General features: G+C 39.6%; 1 protein-coding gene and 1 long non-coding RNA gene across 3 annotated transcripts in view; one reads left to right on the top strand and one right to left on the bottom strand.

The window, feature by feature from the left end:
* Positions 1-10,477, bottom strand: part of Lama4 (laminin subunit alpha 4) — a 134,898-nt gene extending 124,421 nt beyond the window's left edge. For both annotated transcript variants that reach the window (XM_021734629.3, XM_078019440.1), the window contains exon 1: positions 10,292-10,477. In XM_021734629.3, the coding sequence (XP_021590304.1) occupies positions 10,292-10,477 (186 nt within the window). The remainder of the gene's footprint in view (positions 1-10,291) is intronic.
* Positions 10,419-11,505, top strand: LOC106145271 (uncharacterized). Its single transcript, XR_001230126.4, has 2 exons — positions 10,419-10,560; positions 10,740-11,505. It is a non-coding gene; the product is annotated as an uncharacterized LOC106145271 (long non-coding RNA).
* Positions 11,506-15,598: the final 4,093 nt, after the last annotated feature.

The following is a 15,598-nucleotide window of genomic DNA, read 5'->3' as shown; positions in this document are numbered from 1 at the left end:
TATAATTCTAAAGGGTGCCTTTTAAGGACTGGGGTCTAGTATCTGAGTGAGATTGTGAATTTCACTTGGCCAAGATTTGGCTTAATATTTTTGGTCCCCCCCCATATATCAAAAGAGCTTTCCATTTCTGGATTCACAATATCCCCTAAGTCCATTCAAAATTCAAGCCCAGCTGCCTTTTAGAGCTCAGAATTTCTTATATTTTAATATACTCATGAACAGCCTAGGATATGGTAAAAATTCAGAATCTCGTCCTTAGGTTCTGCATTCCTAATACGTGTTCAGGTGATACTGATGCTGCTGTTTATGGACCACACTTTGAGTAGCAACCTTTTAGACTCACTTCCCCATAACCACCGATAATCAGGGCATTCATATACCAGGGCAAGTCCCCACCTTCCAGAGAATTTCTTGAACATGTTTGCTTCCAAATGTCGTGTTCTACCTAGTCTAGAGCAAGCTTTTAAATGTCTTTAAAGCATCATTAAGATCCCATGGACAAATATATGATGTATAATATAAATGGTGATTTCATTTGATGTTTATAATAAATCAACAATCTTTTGCTTGCTTGTTCTTACTTTCTCACTGAGTGAAAATTCTTCCCTGGACCCTCCTACCACTTGACATTTAACTATTAGGTAGTGACACATGTTTCCATATCTGTGTTCTCTTCCATTGTTATTCCTTGATGTCTTTGTGTAATGGAGCTTCAGTTTAGGGTCATTTGGAAGGATTCTGATAGGGTAGGTTGTGGTATTCAGGAACCTCGCTGTGGGAGACCACTGACATTGGCTGGGCACAGCAGGATGCACCTGTATGCATGTTGGTGTCCACCACTAATACTGTCTGGGGAACCTCCTCAGTGTGTCACCTTGGAAGGACTTATGTCTACTGCTAGACCCATGCTCTGTCCTGCAGATCATTTCCAACTGCCATACTCTGAAATGGTAGGAAACAGGAAAAAGTACCCCACAAAATGTCTGTTCTGACCCCTTCAACCCTGTCAGTGTCCTGTGTTTCCCTCAGGCTTGTAAATCTTGGGGTTCTGGCTGGGACAATGGTTTTGACTATGTGATTCTGCTCCTTAAACCTGCTTCCCTTTCCCTCATGCACATTTTAATCTACTTTGTAATAATTTTGTTGCTAGAAATAAACTTTTCTTTCTTGCTTGCTAAAGAAACTGAGGCCACAGAAGAAGAAAGGTCTTTCCAGGTCCCTTGGCCTAGAATATGATTTTTTTTTTATTAGTGTTGGAGAAGAGTTAGTTCCAGCCCTGCTCCCAGGGCTCAGAAGAGTTAGTTCCAGACTTAAGTCCAGCTCTACTCAATTCTGTGGAGAATCTCCTACTGACAATCTAACATAAGGACAGATAGAAAAAAAACAAAGAGTAAAGTGAATAATAATATAGTAGAGGTAAATTATTCTTCTTTAAAATCTCTTAAAATATATTCATGTAATAACCTCTATTCTAATGCTAAGGATGATTAAGTCCATTGAAACAACTGGAAAGACTCTTAAGGCCAGAGTGAAAGACACTGTTCCTTGTACTGCTATTCCTGAGTTTCCCAACCTCCTCTCTGTCCCCAATTCAGTTTCTTCCTCTGAAAAATGAGAGAATTAAATATCTAAACCTCCTTTCTATATCTAACATTTTGCAATTCCTTTGATTTCATGGTTCAAGAATTATGCATCCGATAATAACTTTCCATTAACTCTCAAACAGGCTTCAAACACCCTCAAGTAGGTCTCCCTTATGTTGAATTCTGTGGTGGTAGAGGCTTCTGAGCTTGCCTCTTCTGAGTAGAGTTTTGGGTGTCTATTGCCATTGATCATGACAGACAACAATATTCAGGGAACACAATGGAATGAGGCAATTATTCGTGTACTACAATGAAACAGCAACCTATGTCCAGACATTCAGACTCTGTCTGTCTTCAAATAGCAGGGATTTAGCACCTTGCCTGTGACCTGGGGCATGACAGAAAACAGCCTGCTGCTTCCAGGGCTCAAGCAGATCAGCAGGAAGAGAGGTAGTACTTAGGGCATGCTCAGCTTGTCCAATTGTATCACTGTTCATCAAGGGGAAACAGGTCATGAAAGTCAAAAGGCACTGTAGACTAACTTGCTATGGAAGAACAGGCTTGCCAGCAATTTTAAGCCTGAGACCTGAAATTTGTGCTGTGGTGCTGTGCTATGATCACAAACTTAGGAAAGGATTTTTGCTCTATTTTTGACCATTCTGCAGCCATTTTGATTTGTCTATTATCAGATTCTAGATTTTTCTATAGGCCTAGCACCCCTGGGTCTGAGAATCACTAGACAATCCTCTGTCTACGGTGGGTGTCTATATTATGTAGTACTTTGAGCTGACATTTGGCTTTATAGTGCTGCTTAGCTCAAGATGTCATGTTACGATGCATTTACAGACAGCAATATTCCGTGAAGTAGTCATGTCCTCAAGGCAGGTTTTACTGAAGTCATTCCTGATCCCTAGAATCTCTGATTTCCTTTAACACAATCATGCCACTCCTGCTAATGGAGAGCCTAATTTCAAAATAAATATTCATATACAAAGTTTGCACCGGGCTTAGGGGCCCTTTTAGCTATAGGCTTCCGCATTATTACCATTCTAATCTTTAAGAGACTTGTATTAATGCAGCTGTTAATGTTATGGGATTTCTCCAACTTACCAGTTCTCATGAAGTCATAAATGTAGATCCTTCATTACATTTAAGTAAACACAAGATTTCTAGTAGTCACCAAAACACAACATAAAAACTAAGAAAGTCCTGAAAGTGAAAAGAGAGTCATTTTGCATCTATCTCTTCCCTAGATTTTAAAGGTGAATTTGTTTCCTTATGTATTTTTCTCTTATGCAGAAAATTTGGGTTTGACTATGGAAATTTGCCCACTACCATTCAGACTGGGAATGTTGTCTCCCCCAACTTTCTCGGGATAAAAAGACTCAGATTCAGAGTGAACTGCTGGCAGCTGAATTTCATTAAGACTTTGATGGGAAACTTTAGTTGGAATTACAAACATCTGTGGTTAAACTTCCCTTTAGTAAACCATTTCCCAGAATTTAACTTTACTACACCAGGAGTGAAAAAGAAAAACAGTTGAACAGAGAATGCTGCTCTTTTGCAAATACAGGAGTAGATATTTAAATATTTGGCAACATGGTCACTATATCTCAGTGAACTAGCAGATTTACTTATTTTAGAAAAATAACTGTTTGAAAAATCCTGAAACTCAAAGCATATACTGGAAATCTGAATTTAATAGTTTCTAACCAATCAAATGTTTCAAAATTATGTGTGGCCATCTTATTTATATGGTTACTAAAGCAGGGGAAAAACCATAAAATAGGGGAATGTTTGGGTAATTGTTTACCATACAAAACTATGATATGTCAGAGTTGAGGATTCGTATAAAAAGAAAAGAAAGGTTTTTGTCTTTGTCATATCAATGGTATTGTGGTTTTTGTTTGTTTGGTTGTTTAGCTTTTCTAGGGATTTAGACAAATCCATTCATTTCTCCCAACTGTACAGATCATCCTATATTTCTGGGGAAAGATTGTTTAAAGAGTCATTAAAGAGGACGATTATAAAAGCTGAACGGTAGTTGCATTCTTCTCTAGGGTTGCATAACCAGCAAAATTGTAAGCAAAAGTTGAATGCAACCAAATTTGGAGCATAAACAAAGATTTATATAGCAATATACTTTTAACAAGATATTACATAGCTTTACCCGTGGATAGATAAAAAGAGAGAAGGAAAGAGGGAGTAGAAGGAGAGACAGAGGAGAGAACTAAGGGCTAACTTTGTGTCAGGCAGCTTATATGCTATTTCATTTTAAAATTTCATGACAATCTTGCAATGCAAATACATTTCTATTTACTTTACAATCAAAAGAACTGAGCCTTTAAACGATGAACTAATTTGCCTAAAGTCAACTGGCTAGAAAGTCCTGGAGCTGGATGCATGCATCTGACCACATTCATCTGGTCACAAGCCCACGATCTGCCTCTGATGAAAGGTGAATTCCAAATACTGCAAAACAGAGACTGCAAATAAATAGCCCTGGGGCTGAATCTGATCTTTAGATACACTAAGCCTACAGGGTATTTTTTTTTTTTAAACTGACTCAGCAGTTTCACTTAGGAATCCAAATTCTGACTTCTCTTGGGGGGAAAAAAAACCCCCCCAAACAAAAAGAAAACCAAGAAAACCTGGCAATGCTGAGAGGTGGCTACCCCTCTATATCCTGTGACTCAGGGGTTCCTTACTCTTTGGATGTATTTCTTTCACTGACCTAGTTCCACCAAGTTATTTTTTTGCCTGGCATCTGTAGGTATCTGAATTTCAAAAATTCCTTTGTCTATAGGATCCAGCAATTTCATTTCTGAATATATCCCAAAATCACTGAAGTAAGGCTCAAACAGATATTAGCTCACCAAAATTCATAGCTGCATTGTTCACAACAATCAAAAGGTAGAAATAACCCAAATATCCAATGATGGAAGAATGGATAAACAACAGCTCTGAAAAATGAAAGTTACAATATGGATGAGTTTGAAGACCTTATTCTAAGTGAAATAAGCCAACACAAAAGGACAAATACTCTGTGATTCTTTCTATAATAAGTACCTTGAGTAGGCAGAAAGCAGAATGGTACCAGAGGCAGGAAGCAGAATGGTGTTAGCCTGAGGGGAGGGCTAAATATGGAGTTATTATTTAATGAGTTTTAGTTTGGAAACATAAAAAAATTCTAAAGATGGATGGTGGTAGTGTGCATAATATCAATGTACTTGGTGCCACTGAACAGTATACTGAACAATCGTGAAAATCATAAAACTTATGTTATAAATGTCTTTATGTGTTAAAAAAAACCCTCTGATTAAATCAGGGAACTCTGGAATTATCGGGAACAAGATTCTTTATTTTCTAGTATTTTAAATAATAAAGTCTATAAGACAGATCTTGTATTCCTATAGGTAGTGCTCTTTTGAGTCCTTTACCTATTGCCCTAAATCAAGAACTGCTAATGAGGACCTTAACATCATGGGGAAGTCATATGTTTAAAAGGGAACATAGGATGCAGGGTGATGCTGTACTTAAAAAGAGAGCCAGGGAGACCCTGTGGTGTACTGGGAAAGAGAATGGAATCCTGAAGCTCGGGCAAGGTACTTACCATCTCCAAACATCAGTTATCTCCTACACCTCTGTTCATGGGACATAGTAGACATCAGCAACTGTCAGATTTCTTTTTTTTTAATGAGTAGTTTAAAAAATAGCTATGAACTGGAAATGTAGGTAGAGATGAGAGAGCACTAGCTTAGCAAGTGAGGCCCTGGGTTCAATATCCAGCACTACAAAATAAATAAATAAATAAACAGAGAAATGAACAAATAGAAATAAAGAGCTATTAGATTAGTCAGGAAGGGGAGCTATCTCAAATCTTTGGTAATCCTCAACTAATTTTTTACAGCTTTTGCTACTCTTCCAGCAAGCACTGCATAAATGTTGTCTGAATGGCATTTTCTATTTATTTTAGAAAATTTAAAAAAAATTTAAAATTTTAATTTTACTAAAATTATCCTCACAGATACTTCTATTTACTCAATCACCTTCTCCTACATATTTCTGTACAGTCAACTGCAACTGCTTTTATACACTTCTTCCTCATTGTGCTACTTACTAAGCACAGGGCCTAGACATCTGCACTATGTGTCTGTTTCCCAGTGTGTAATGAGATAAAGATACTCCCACTGATTTTTTCAGGAAGGTACAAGGAAAAAACTGTGGAAAGTTTTGGACAAATGTCTGGCATGTGGCAAGTATTCATTGAGTGTTAGCTATCCCACCACTATAATATTTCAACTCTTCTAAAATAAGTTTTTTAAAAGCTTCTTTGGTGTTTGATGAATAGATTATTATGACCTACTTGAGTAGCTCAGGAATAACACTCCGTCTACATTACCTCTACAGCACTTGCTAGTAGCCCCTGCCATAGAACATGGGTTCATTCTGCTTTGCATATATTTTCCTCTCTTGGATTGCTTACCCTTTGAGAGTAATGAGAGAGACCCTGCTCTCTTTCTATCCCTGCTGGTGCCTATTTTCTTGCTCTGCATGGTAAACTCCAAATGTGTTTTTTGTGTGAATAATTAAGTGAATGAAATAATGTTTATATGTAGGGAATTCAATTTATCTAACTAAATTTTTGGAATAGCCCTACAGGATGATGGTCTTAGCTAGTGACTAGAGGTCTCACAGTAGTCTTATGAGATCTTTTACAAAGTAAAGGGCCAAGATATGAAAAAGAAAAGCAGGTAGTGAAAGAGACATAACTGTCTTTTAATAAATCTTCTGCAATCCTTTAATGGCAGGGTGCCTAACAATGTGTTCTGGAATGGGATCACATATCAACAATGAAAAGAATTGAGAAGGAAAGTCCTTTGGAATTACTTTTCTTGATAGAGCATCTTTTAAGCAAGCTCCTCATTTGTCCAGGGCTGGGTAGACACAGGACTCATGGAGCAATGATTTTTTTTTTTTTTTTTTGGAAGGAAGTTAACACAACAAAAATGATAACAGCAAAATCCAGTCAAGTTACTAGGAGATAAGGTCCTGTTTTTCCCCTCTTGGATTAACAATTGTTAAGTGCTTCCCTTTTCATTATTTATCAAAACCAGGAACAGCACCTGGTCCTCATTGTCTCTATTTCTCAATGTCTCTGTGTGGCTTCTTTTCCAGTTACAGAGTGTCAGCCTCTAACCCAGTGTTCCTAACCTTGTTTAACTCCTGCTTCTTTTTGATTGACAAGAATCTCACTCTTCCCAAGAATACTCCGGTAATCTCCTTGAGGGATGTTTTCATCTCTGTTTCTGGAGCCCCTCAAATTCTTTTGCATTTATATATTGATTAAGGAGAATTTTGTATAGTTTTACTTGCTTCCATGTGCAGGACAAAAAGAATAGACATTTTAAAACAATGTGAAATATTACAATATTGAATATTCTTTTAGGAACTACCTAGTCTCCCCTTTGCCCATCTAGAGAAAATTACTGCTTTCACCATAAATTCATCAACAATGATTCAGTGAATTTCTTTTAAAGCAGAATTTGGAAAAATCCTCCCCACAACTAGTACAGAGTTACCTATAAGTGTGCCTTTTTTCAGATTCTTTCCATCCTGGGGGAAGCTTGATCTATTAAAAAAAAAAAAAAAGAGGGGCCTTTTTCTTCTTGGTCAGCCAGAACTCTCCACCCTTCAATCTGTGCAGTTTTCATACATTTGCTCCCCAACTCACAGTGGGTGCCACAGTGTGCCAGAGTTCCTGCCTTGGGCCAAGCACCCAGGGATGGCGCAGACACAGCCCCACTGTGGAGGTGCTGGGAAGGAGCTCAGGAAGGCCTTCAGCCGAGCACAAGCACCTCCCATGGCTCCATGCTCCCTTTAGTTATTTTCTTTCTTCCCTTTGAAGGAGATTTGAGGAATAACCATTCATAAAAATTCAATTCAAATAAAGAGAATGCATTTTTAGAATACCTTCCCATATGAATTTTAAAGTTCTTCCTTGAATAATGTGTCCATGTTCTCTCTCTCTCTCTCTCTCTCTCTCTCTCCACACACACACACACACACACACACACACACACACACACACACACACACACACAATCCCCTGATGCAATCCAGTGAAGTGGTTATGACATGTCATTAAGTCTCCAAAATGTATTTGGTTTAAGATCTGCTTACTGGCTATAAAGAACATGGGAAACCTAATGGTGGGGCGCCGAGAATTGCCTTGGGACCACAGGCTAACCGGAGGCATTATGTGAAACTATGCACTGGGAACATAATTACTTCGATCCCACCCTTTCTACACCATATACTTTGACCTTCTGGGAATGACTAATATCTTTTTTTTTTTTTTTTTTTGCTTAAACCGAAGGCCTCAATTGGCATTTTGAACCTACTAGACTCTGATAATGTTACATTTTTAACATACTATGGGACATTCTTTCTAATTGGAAGGATACAACAAAGGAAGACATTATATATTACATACACATAATAGTACCATAGAAATAAAGTTCTAAGAAATATTCCCAAACAAGGATTTCATTTAATCTAATCATCTATGTATTTTTATAATAACTCTTAGCAAGTATAAAATATTTATAGCATATCAGGTACCAGTTAAGCATTCTGTCTATATTTTATATAACTTCATTATAATAAATATGAGATATAAAGTAGATATCAATAATTTCTCTAAGCCTCAATCAGTTTCTTGATATGCATTTTGAGCAACTATAATTTGCCCAAGGTCAAGGAGTTTGAGATTTAAACTTGGGACCATCAGTCTAACAGCCTGAAATCTAAAACAATTTGTTGGGCTACTTTCCTATTTATTATTTTGTGGAACACATGAGCATTATGAAATTGCTGTCTCAACATTTAATTAATTAATTATTTTTGGTTGAACCCAGGGCCTCATGCATGCTAGGCAAGCACTCTACCACTGAACTACACCCCTGTCCAACATTAATTTTAAGGTACTCTAATACTCAAAATAATTATTTTCTTAATATTTTATGGAATGAGAGTTACAAAAAGTTATATTAGATTTATTAGGAAAAAAGATTCCTAGATAAATTTGAATTTCACATAAACAGTGAAAACATTTTAATATATATATGTCCTGTTCAATATTTGGGATATGACCCCAAATTTATCCATTGTTTATCTGGAATTCAAATTTAATTGGGCATGTTGTGTTCTATCTGCCAATCCTAGTCAAGCGTTTCATTCGGGGACTTTCCATGCTTAAAGCAACAGGTGAAGATAAAGCTTCACCAGGATTAATTCCAAGACTGCAGAGAAGCAATGTTGTCCCATTGTGTGGAGTCTCTCCTGGTCTAGCCTCTCCCAAGTGTCTAGGAGTGAAGCTGACCAAAAGCCATGTCCTTCTCCTTCTCAGGGAGGTTATATTTTGCACCAGAACAAGAACTGGGTGTAAGGGCTGTATCCACTCTCCTCCTAAGTGGTGGGGGTTGTGAATAGGGCTTACTCTGAAGAAGGATCATCTTCATGCATCTTTTTATTTTTTTAATCAATAATTAATAACTACAGTTATGTTAACAATTGGTAGAATTAAGAGCAACAGTACAGACTTCAGTGATGTTAGAAATAGCTTCACTCCACTCAACTATTTTAGTTGAATGGTTACTGTAACCATAGATATAGGATATGGTGTGTGTGTGTATATGTGTGTGTTTTGTTAGGCCAATTGCTCTTTCCTTTCCCATGAACTTAGGTGACTTCATTTTCCTCCTATTAAGTATCTCCCACGCACTGGACATACTGTTGTCTGTCTGAGCTCAGGGGGCTCTTAAATCATTTACTCTGGAGTCATTCTCTTTCACCAAATTCCCATGCTTTGCTTATGTTTTCAACTTAAAAGCTATTGTAAGGTATTCAAGCGGCAACTATAATTTGAATATATAGCATATTACCAATGGAATATATTGATCATTTTAATTTCAGGGATGGGACTTGATTTAGTCTTGCTTCTAGAATATAATGGTTTATTTCTATTTAAGGTATCTGCTCTGTAGTTTCCTAACAACTTCTTTGATGGCCCATTACCTCCCTCTTAACCCTTCACTCCTCTCTGTACAGACCTTTTGTTTAATTTTAGTCAAAAAGTTAAGTCCTGAGAGGAAAAAAGTTATGTTCCCGTTGTCCTAAGAGCAGAGGAGCAGGAAGGCAGTGAGGGGGCACATACATTAAGAACTGTGGCTTGACAAAAATGACCACTGGGACATAAAAAAAAAGCATTAATAATAATAACAATAAATAAAATCACTGATGTGTTGCTACAGTCCCAGATGAGTCTAACAGACCCACTCAGAGCATGAAGGACACATGCACTTTTGTGAGTTTGAATAGACATGTTCCAAAGCCTCAACTTGTAATTCATAGCACTCAAACCCAACTTACAAAGTGGAACTCTCTATTTCAAGTTTCTGAACTGTTCTAGTCTAGGCAGTGGGAGAGGGAAAGAGGGAGGGAGGGAGGAAAGGAGAGAGAGAGAGAGAGAGAGAGAGAGAGAGAGAGAGAGGGGGGGGGTGAGAGAGAGAGAGAGAGAGAGAGAGAGAGAGAGAGAGAGAGAGAGAGATGAGAGAGAGAGAATGAATGTGAGAGAATATTGTGGCACAGCACAGCCCGCGGGGCGCAGGTGCCCCAGCAGGGTGACAATGGCAGGGACACTGTACCTCGGCAGCAGGAGGCAGGCGTCCCGGAGCCACGCGGGGCTCACTCGTCTCAGGCCTGCCGACCACTGAGCTCCCTTCGAAGTCAAAAGGAAAGGCGTTGTCGTCCCCCGACGCTGCGCTGGAACAGGCAACACCCCAGAGCAGCCACAGAGACAGGACTGAGCACCAGGCTGAGCTCAAAGCCATCTCCCCGCGGACATCCAACAGCGTTTTCCGGGACTCTGGAACTGTTGGTCTTCTCGGGTCCCCACGGGGTGCGCTGCTGTCTGGTAATTTACCTTCTCTGGGTCCAGATGTTGGGACGCCAGGCAGCCCAATCAGCAAATTTGGAGGGGGGCAAAAAGGGAGAGTGAGAAAGTTAGCGAGAGTTTTTCTTCCTCCCTCTGATCTCCCTTCTTTTCCTCCCTCACTCTGTCTCACTCGGTCTCTCCCCACACCCCCCCTACAGGCGCCCCGGAGGAGGTTTTGGTTCAAGAACCTACAGATGGACGGAGCTTAAAGCCCAGCATCAAAAGACGGGACTGGGGGTGCGACCCGCCAGCGCGCTCCGCGGCCAGGACGGAGGACTGCGCTCGCTCTTCTGGCTTCCTTCCCACACTCATTCTCACCACTCCCTTTCACCTTCCACTTCCAGTCCCTCCCACTCCAAGTTGGCTTTTCAGACACTGAGGTCCAGCCTCTCCTTGTGGCCTCCCCTCCCCTCTCAGTTTGGAGCCCCTCCAAGGGCTCCAGATGAATATTCAGAATTTGCAATGCTTCCTCACATCTCTTATTTATTTAGTCCAGGTGCCAGATGTCTTATCTATATTTATATAGATCTTTTATGTGGCCCCAGCTACTTTGCAGGAAAGTGGGTGGAAAAAGGATTCCAGGGGTGGGAGCCAGTGGTAGATGATCCTAGGAGACAGAGGGGCAGGGTGCCCACTTTCTTGAGCAAGGTTTGTCATTTTCTAGAGATGGACTGCTAGGCTTTGTGCTAGTATCTTGTCTTGAGTCTTGCCCACCACCCTGCTTCTTCCTAGCTGTCTTCACCCAGAGGGCTTGGGAGAAGAATATCTTTTGCTGCAGCACTGGAAAATGACTTCATTACTCAAATGCATGAACTTTTATTTACAAAGAACATCTTGTTTTCATCCTAAAGAGGTGCTTTGTAAGGGACCCGGAACAAGGCTTGTAGTGTATGAGCTTGTCAAATATACTGCCCACAAACCCGACCTCTTCCTCTTGGCCTGTAATCTCATGCCTACTACATCTGTCTGCGTCATGTAACCTTTCCAAGACTTTGGTAGAAGTTGGGCTATAATTATTCCAGGGTGCCCCTGTGGGTGGGTCAGTGGCCTGCAGTTGATAGGTGTCTTTGTTTACATTGCCTTCATGACAAAGCTTTAAATATTTCCACAAGACCCAAAAGTGGCTTAAAAATGTCCAGATGAGACAACCATAAAATAACATCCAGGTAAGATTCTAGGGATCTGAAATCACAGATAGTCATGCAATAAAGCATCTTTATGAAACCTAATCATTAGCTTCATTTCATAGAGCAAGGTATTTTGTCTAAGGATAAACAGAACAATCATGTATTCTGTACTTAACATATGCCGGATATTTGGTATATGTGATTTGTAGACTTCATAGCATTCTTGCAAAGAAGTCTATTATTTCCTATTATTTCCTTTTTATAGAAGAAAAAAGAGAGGTTCAGAGAGACCAGGACATTTTCCCTAGGCCACCCAGCTGCTAGAAAGCTGAGTTGAAATTTGAATCAGGGCCTCCTGGACTAAAGCTCCCCTTTATGTCTATATTACACAGAAACTCACAAAAAAAAAAAAAAAAAAAGAAAGAAAGAAAGAAAGAAAAGTTAAGAGGCAAGAGAAATTCTCCCACTTTTTGAGTGACTCTTCCATGCCAAATTCATATAAATTATCTCCTTTAATTTTATCTTAATAATAATCCCAAGAATCAGGTCTTGTTATTTGGCAGTGGGTAAATGGTACTATGGTCTAGGTTAAGTCTCACGGTAATGAATCTGAGACATAAAATATCAACTTCCTTGTTCCTAAAAACTGTTCAAGCTTTTTCAGGATTCAGAAACAGAACTGTAGGACTTGATCTAAGCTGTCCTTGAGAAGCAAGTGGAACCAAAACTCTCTAAGGAGTATTGCTAAGGAATGAGAACAAGTCCAGTGGACTTAGATTAGAAGTGAGGGGTGCTGTCAACAGCTGTGAGATGAGCAGGAGTTATGCACAAATTCACCTAGACCTGTGGAGGGGGTATGGACTCTCCCAGCAAGACTCCCATGACAACCACTTAGCCCTTTATATCCCTTTACCCTGGCTGCTTAAGTTCCTTCACCACCAACTGATCTGGGAGACACATTTAACTGTGTGTCCTCTTTTCTTGTCGGCCCACATTCCTTAAAGCTTATTGGTGTGATATAGCAGATAGGTGCCCTGTACACATGGGGCAGGAAGCCTTGCTTGTTAACAGTAAGGACCCTGATTTTAAATTATAAAATAGCCAAAGCCTGACAAAACAAAATGAATTCTCATAGATTCCAGAGTTTTTTTTTGTAATGTTTTCATTTGAAAATATAAAAATAGTAATGAAAGGAATCATTACACTAAATTGTGGTCATCTTTCACATAAACAGCTTAACCTACTAAATTAAGTGAAAGTGCTTAAAAATATATGCTTGGTTTGGTTGGTTCTTTGAGAGATTTATATTGGGTGACAAGATGACCAGACTCTGAGGAGAAATAATAATTCTCAATTATCCTATTCTATCTTCCTTTAAAAAATTAAATAATAATAATAATATTAATTAAAATATTAGTGATTAATATTCTATCACTACAGTACACCAAATCTGTCCATATTTGTTTTCTGAAGGATTATATCCTCTTCATCATTAGCTGTCAATTAATCAGTACACTTTTTAATTTGACCTAAGAGCTCTTCTTCCTGCCCAGCAGGGAGTGTCCAAGTTCTGAAAGAAGGCCCGAGCTGTGAGGATAATTGTATATTCATCTGGGACCTTATTTTTGATTAAATATATTCTTCCCCCAATTTTTCCTTATCTTTCTGTAGGCACTATTACTATTTTTGAAGCAAATACTATATTAAGATTGACTGCTCACGGCGTAATAACGCTTTAATTATATAATATCTTCAAGACTTAAAGAAGAGCACACTATTTCTAAACTAAGCAACCAAGTTTATTTACCTGTGGCTTGAGTAACCTCCCATTTGCTGAGAATAGCCGTTCCCATTTCTGACTGCTATTGGGCTTCTCCATGTATCAACCATTCAGTGAGGCTGTCATGGATCGTAGAGTGATGGGACAGACAGGCAAGGAGAGGTCATGATGAGTCTTTTACCACAAGTTGAAGGTAGCAGAACAAAGGGAGTTATCTCCTTACCAAAGGCCCACCCCCAGACCACCAAAGGCCTGAGGGTAGGAGGATTTTATTCTTGCTAAAAGTACAACTGGAGAGCATTTCCAGTGCTTCTGCTTTAAAAGCATAACTCTTCTCCTCTCTCTTTTTCCTGGGATTGAGGATGAACATTTGCCAAGCACTATGGTGGCCATTACCTCTGGTGGGACTCCTACCTTCCCCAGAATCAAAGAAGTGAAGGATCCATCACCTTCAAAGCACAGCAGAAAGCAAGGGATTTCAGTAAGGCTATGAGATGAAATGGCTTATCCAAGTATACCAAGCCAGGTTGTGCACGATGAGGACCCCACACCTTCCAACTGCCAGACTTCTTGTTGCTTCCCAAACCAGACCAAGCTAGTTTTAGTTCTAGCAACAGCAGACCTGGTGGTTTTTAGGCTTTATCAAAAGAAAGTTTTAAAATTCCCTGATGAGTCCCCCAGTGCAGTTATCAGAAGGTAAATATCAAGGCTGCCTATCCCTTGGCTGTTGGGCCTATTCTCAGCATCCAAGGATCCAGTGAGGGTGTTGTTAACACATCCCATGTGCCTTTCTGTAAATAGAAAGTTGCGTCAGATGCTATTTTGGATTTGTAGGTGCTAATCTTGACATAACTAGACAAGAGGGTTGTTGTGGGAACTGTGTACTAGTGACAATAATTTCATGATGATGTTGGTCAGAGAAGTGAGCAGGAGCTGAGCTACCCCCTCCTGTGAGGTCTCTAGTTGGTAATCCTGTAGTAGGAATGGAAAATGTAAGATTGTGTCTCTTTTTCTGCTAATACTCCTCTCCTCTCCTCTTATACTGAGATTCTCCTTCATGAACTGCCCTGGTGGAAGTTCAGACAGTCTGAGGAGGAGCAACACAGCAAGAGAGCTCAGAGATGGATGAGGTTTTTTAAAAGCTGTTTTTCCAGCATTAGTTTTCTCACGCTTTTATTCAGGATGTGGATGGTATGTTCTCTATTTAATGTGCCTCTTTTTCTGTCACAGCCTTATTTGGCTTGGAGCATATTTTACCTGTATTCTTTACCATCCACCATCTATCCATACATCCATCTGCATATTTATTTACTTAATTAGCATTTACTGAATACTATGAAATCTCAAGTTCAGATGCTAAGAATAAAGTAGTCAAATCATGGCCCTGTTAAAGAGTCAAGGGTTGTATGGGCCAGATATAAGGAGACTCTGTAAGGAGCGCAAAGTGATTATCAGGCGTTCAGAGGGGAAGTCTGGACAAACTGCTAATAATAACTAATAGAACAAGGCTTTACTCAGATGCAGCTAGGGGAAGTCAGGGAAAGTTCTAGAAGAAGGTGGCAACTGTGCAGAGACTTAACAGATAGGGCAGGGGAGGCACTGAGTTCCAGGAGTGGAGAAAAGCTTATGAAGAAGAATGATGCAGTGGTGTCACTGGAAGGGCAGGAAGTCATGTGATTTTCACTGAGCCTGCATAGGAAGAAAGTGCCTCTCCAGTCCCCCACTGGCCTCTCAGACTGCCCTTCAATCCAGGCCCCGCATGCCACAGAGGATACTCTGTGCAAATATGAGCACTAGGGAGCTATTTATAATATTTATACCCTGAACAAAATCTTGAGCAAACTAATGGGAGCAAGAATCATTTTCAAAAGCCTTCATCCATCTCCTAGCACTCTTGCTATGACTCCTATTCACAGTGGTCTAGACTTCCATCAGGGTTGCTCATGAAGGAGAATCTCTGTCTGGGAGCAGAGGAGAATTAGCAGAAAAAGTCACCTGATTTTCTCTGCTACCTGGGGATCAGTTAGAGCCCTCATGGTAGGGGATAGCTTGTACTTACTTCTCTGCTTGATCTTATCAAAAAATTGTTGCTTTAAGTGAAAAAATTTAA

Source organism: Ictidomys tridecemlineatus, chromosome 8 (assembly GCF_052094955.1).
Source record: "Ictidomys tridecemlineatus isolate mIctTri1 chromosome 8, mIctTri1.hap1, whole genome shotgun sequence".
Lineage (NCBI taxonomy): Eukaryota > Metazoa > Chordata > Mammalia > Rodentia > Sciuridae > Ictidomys > Ictidomys tridecemlineatus.
This window is presented reverse-complemented; position numbering and strand designations above follow the sequence as displayed.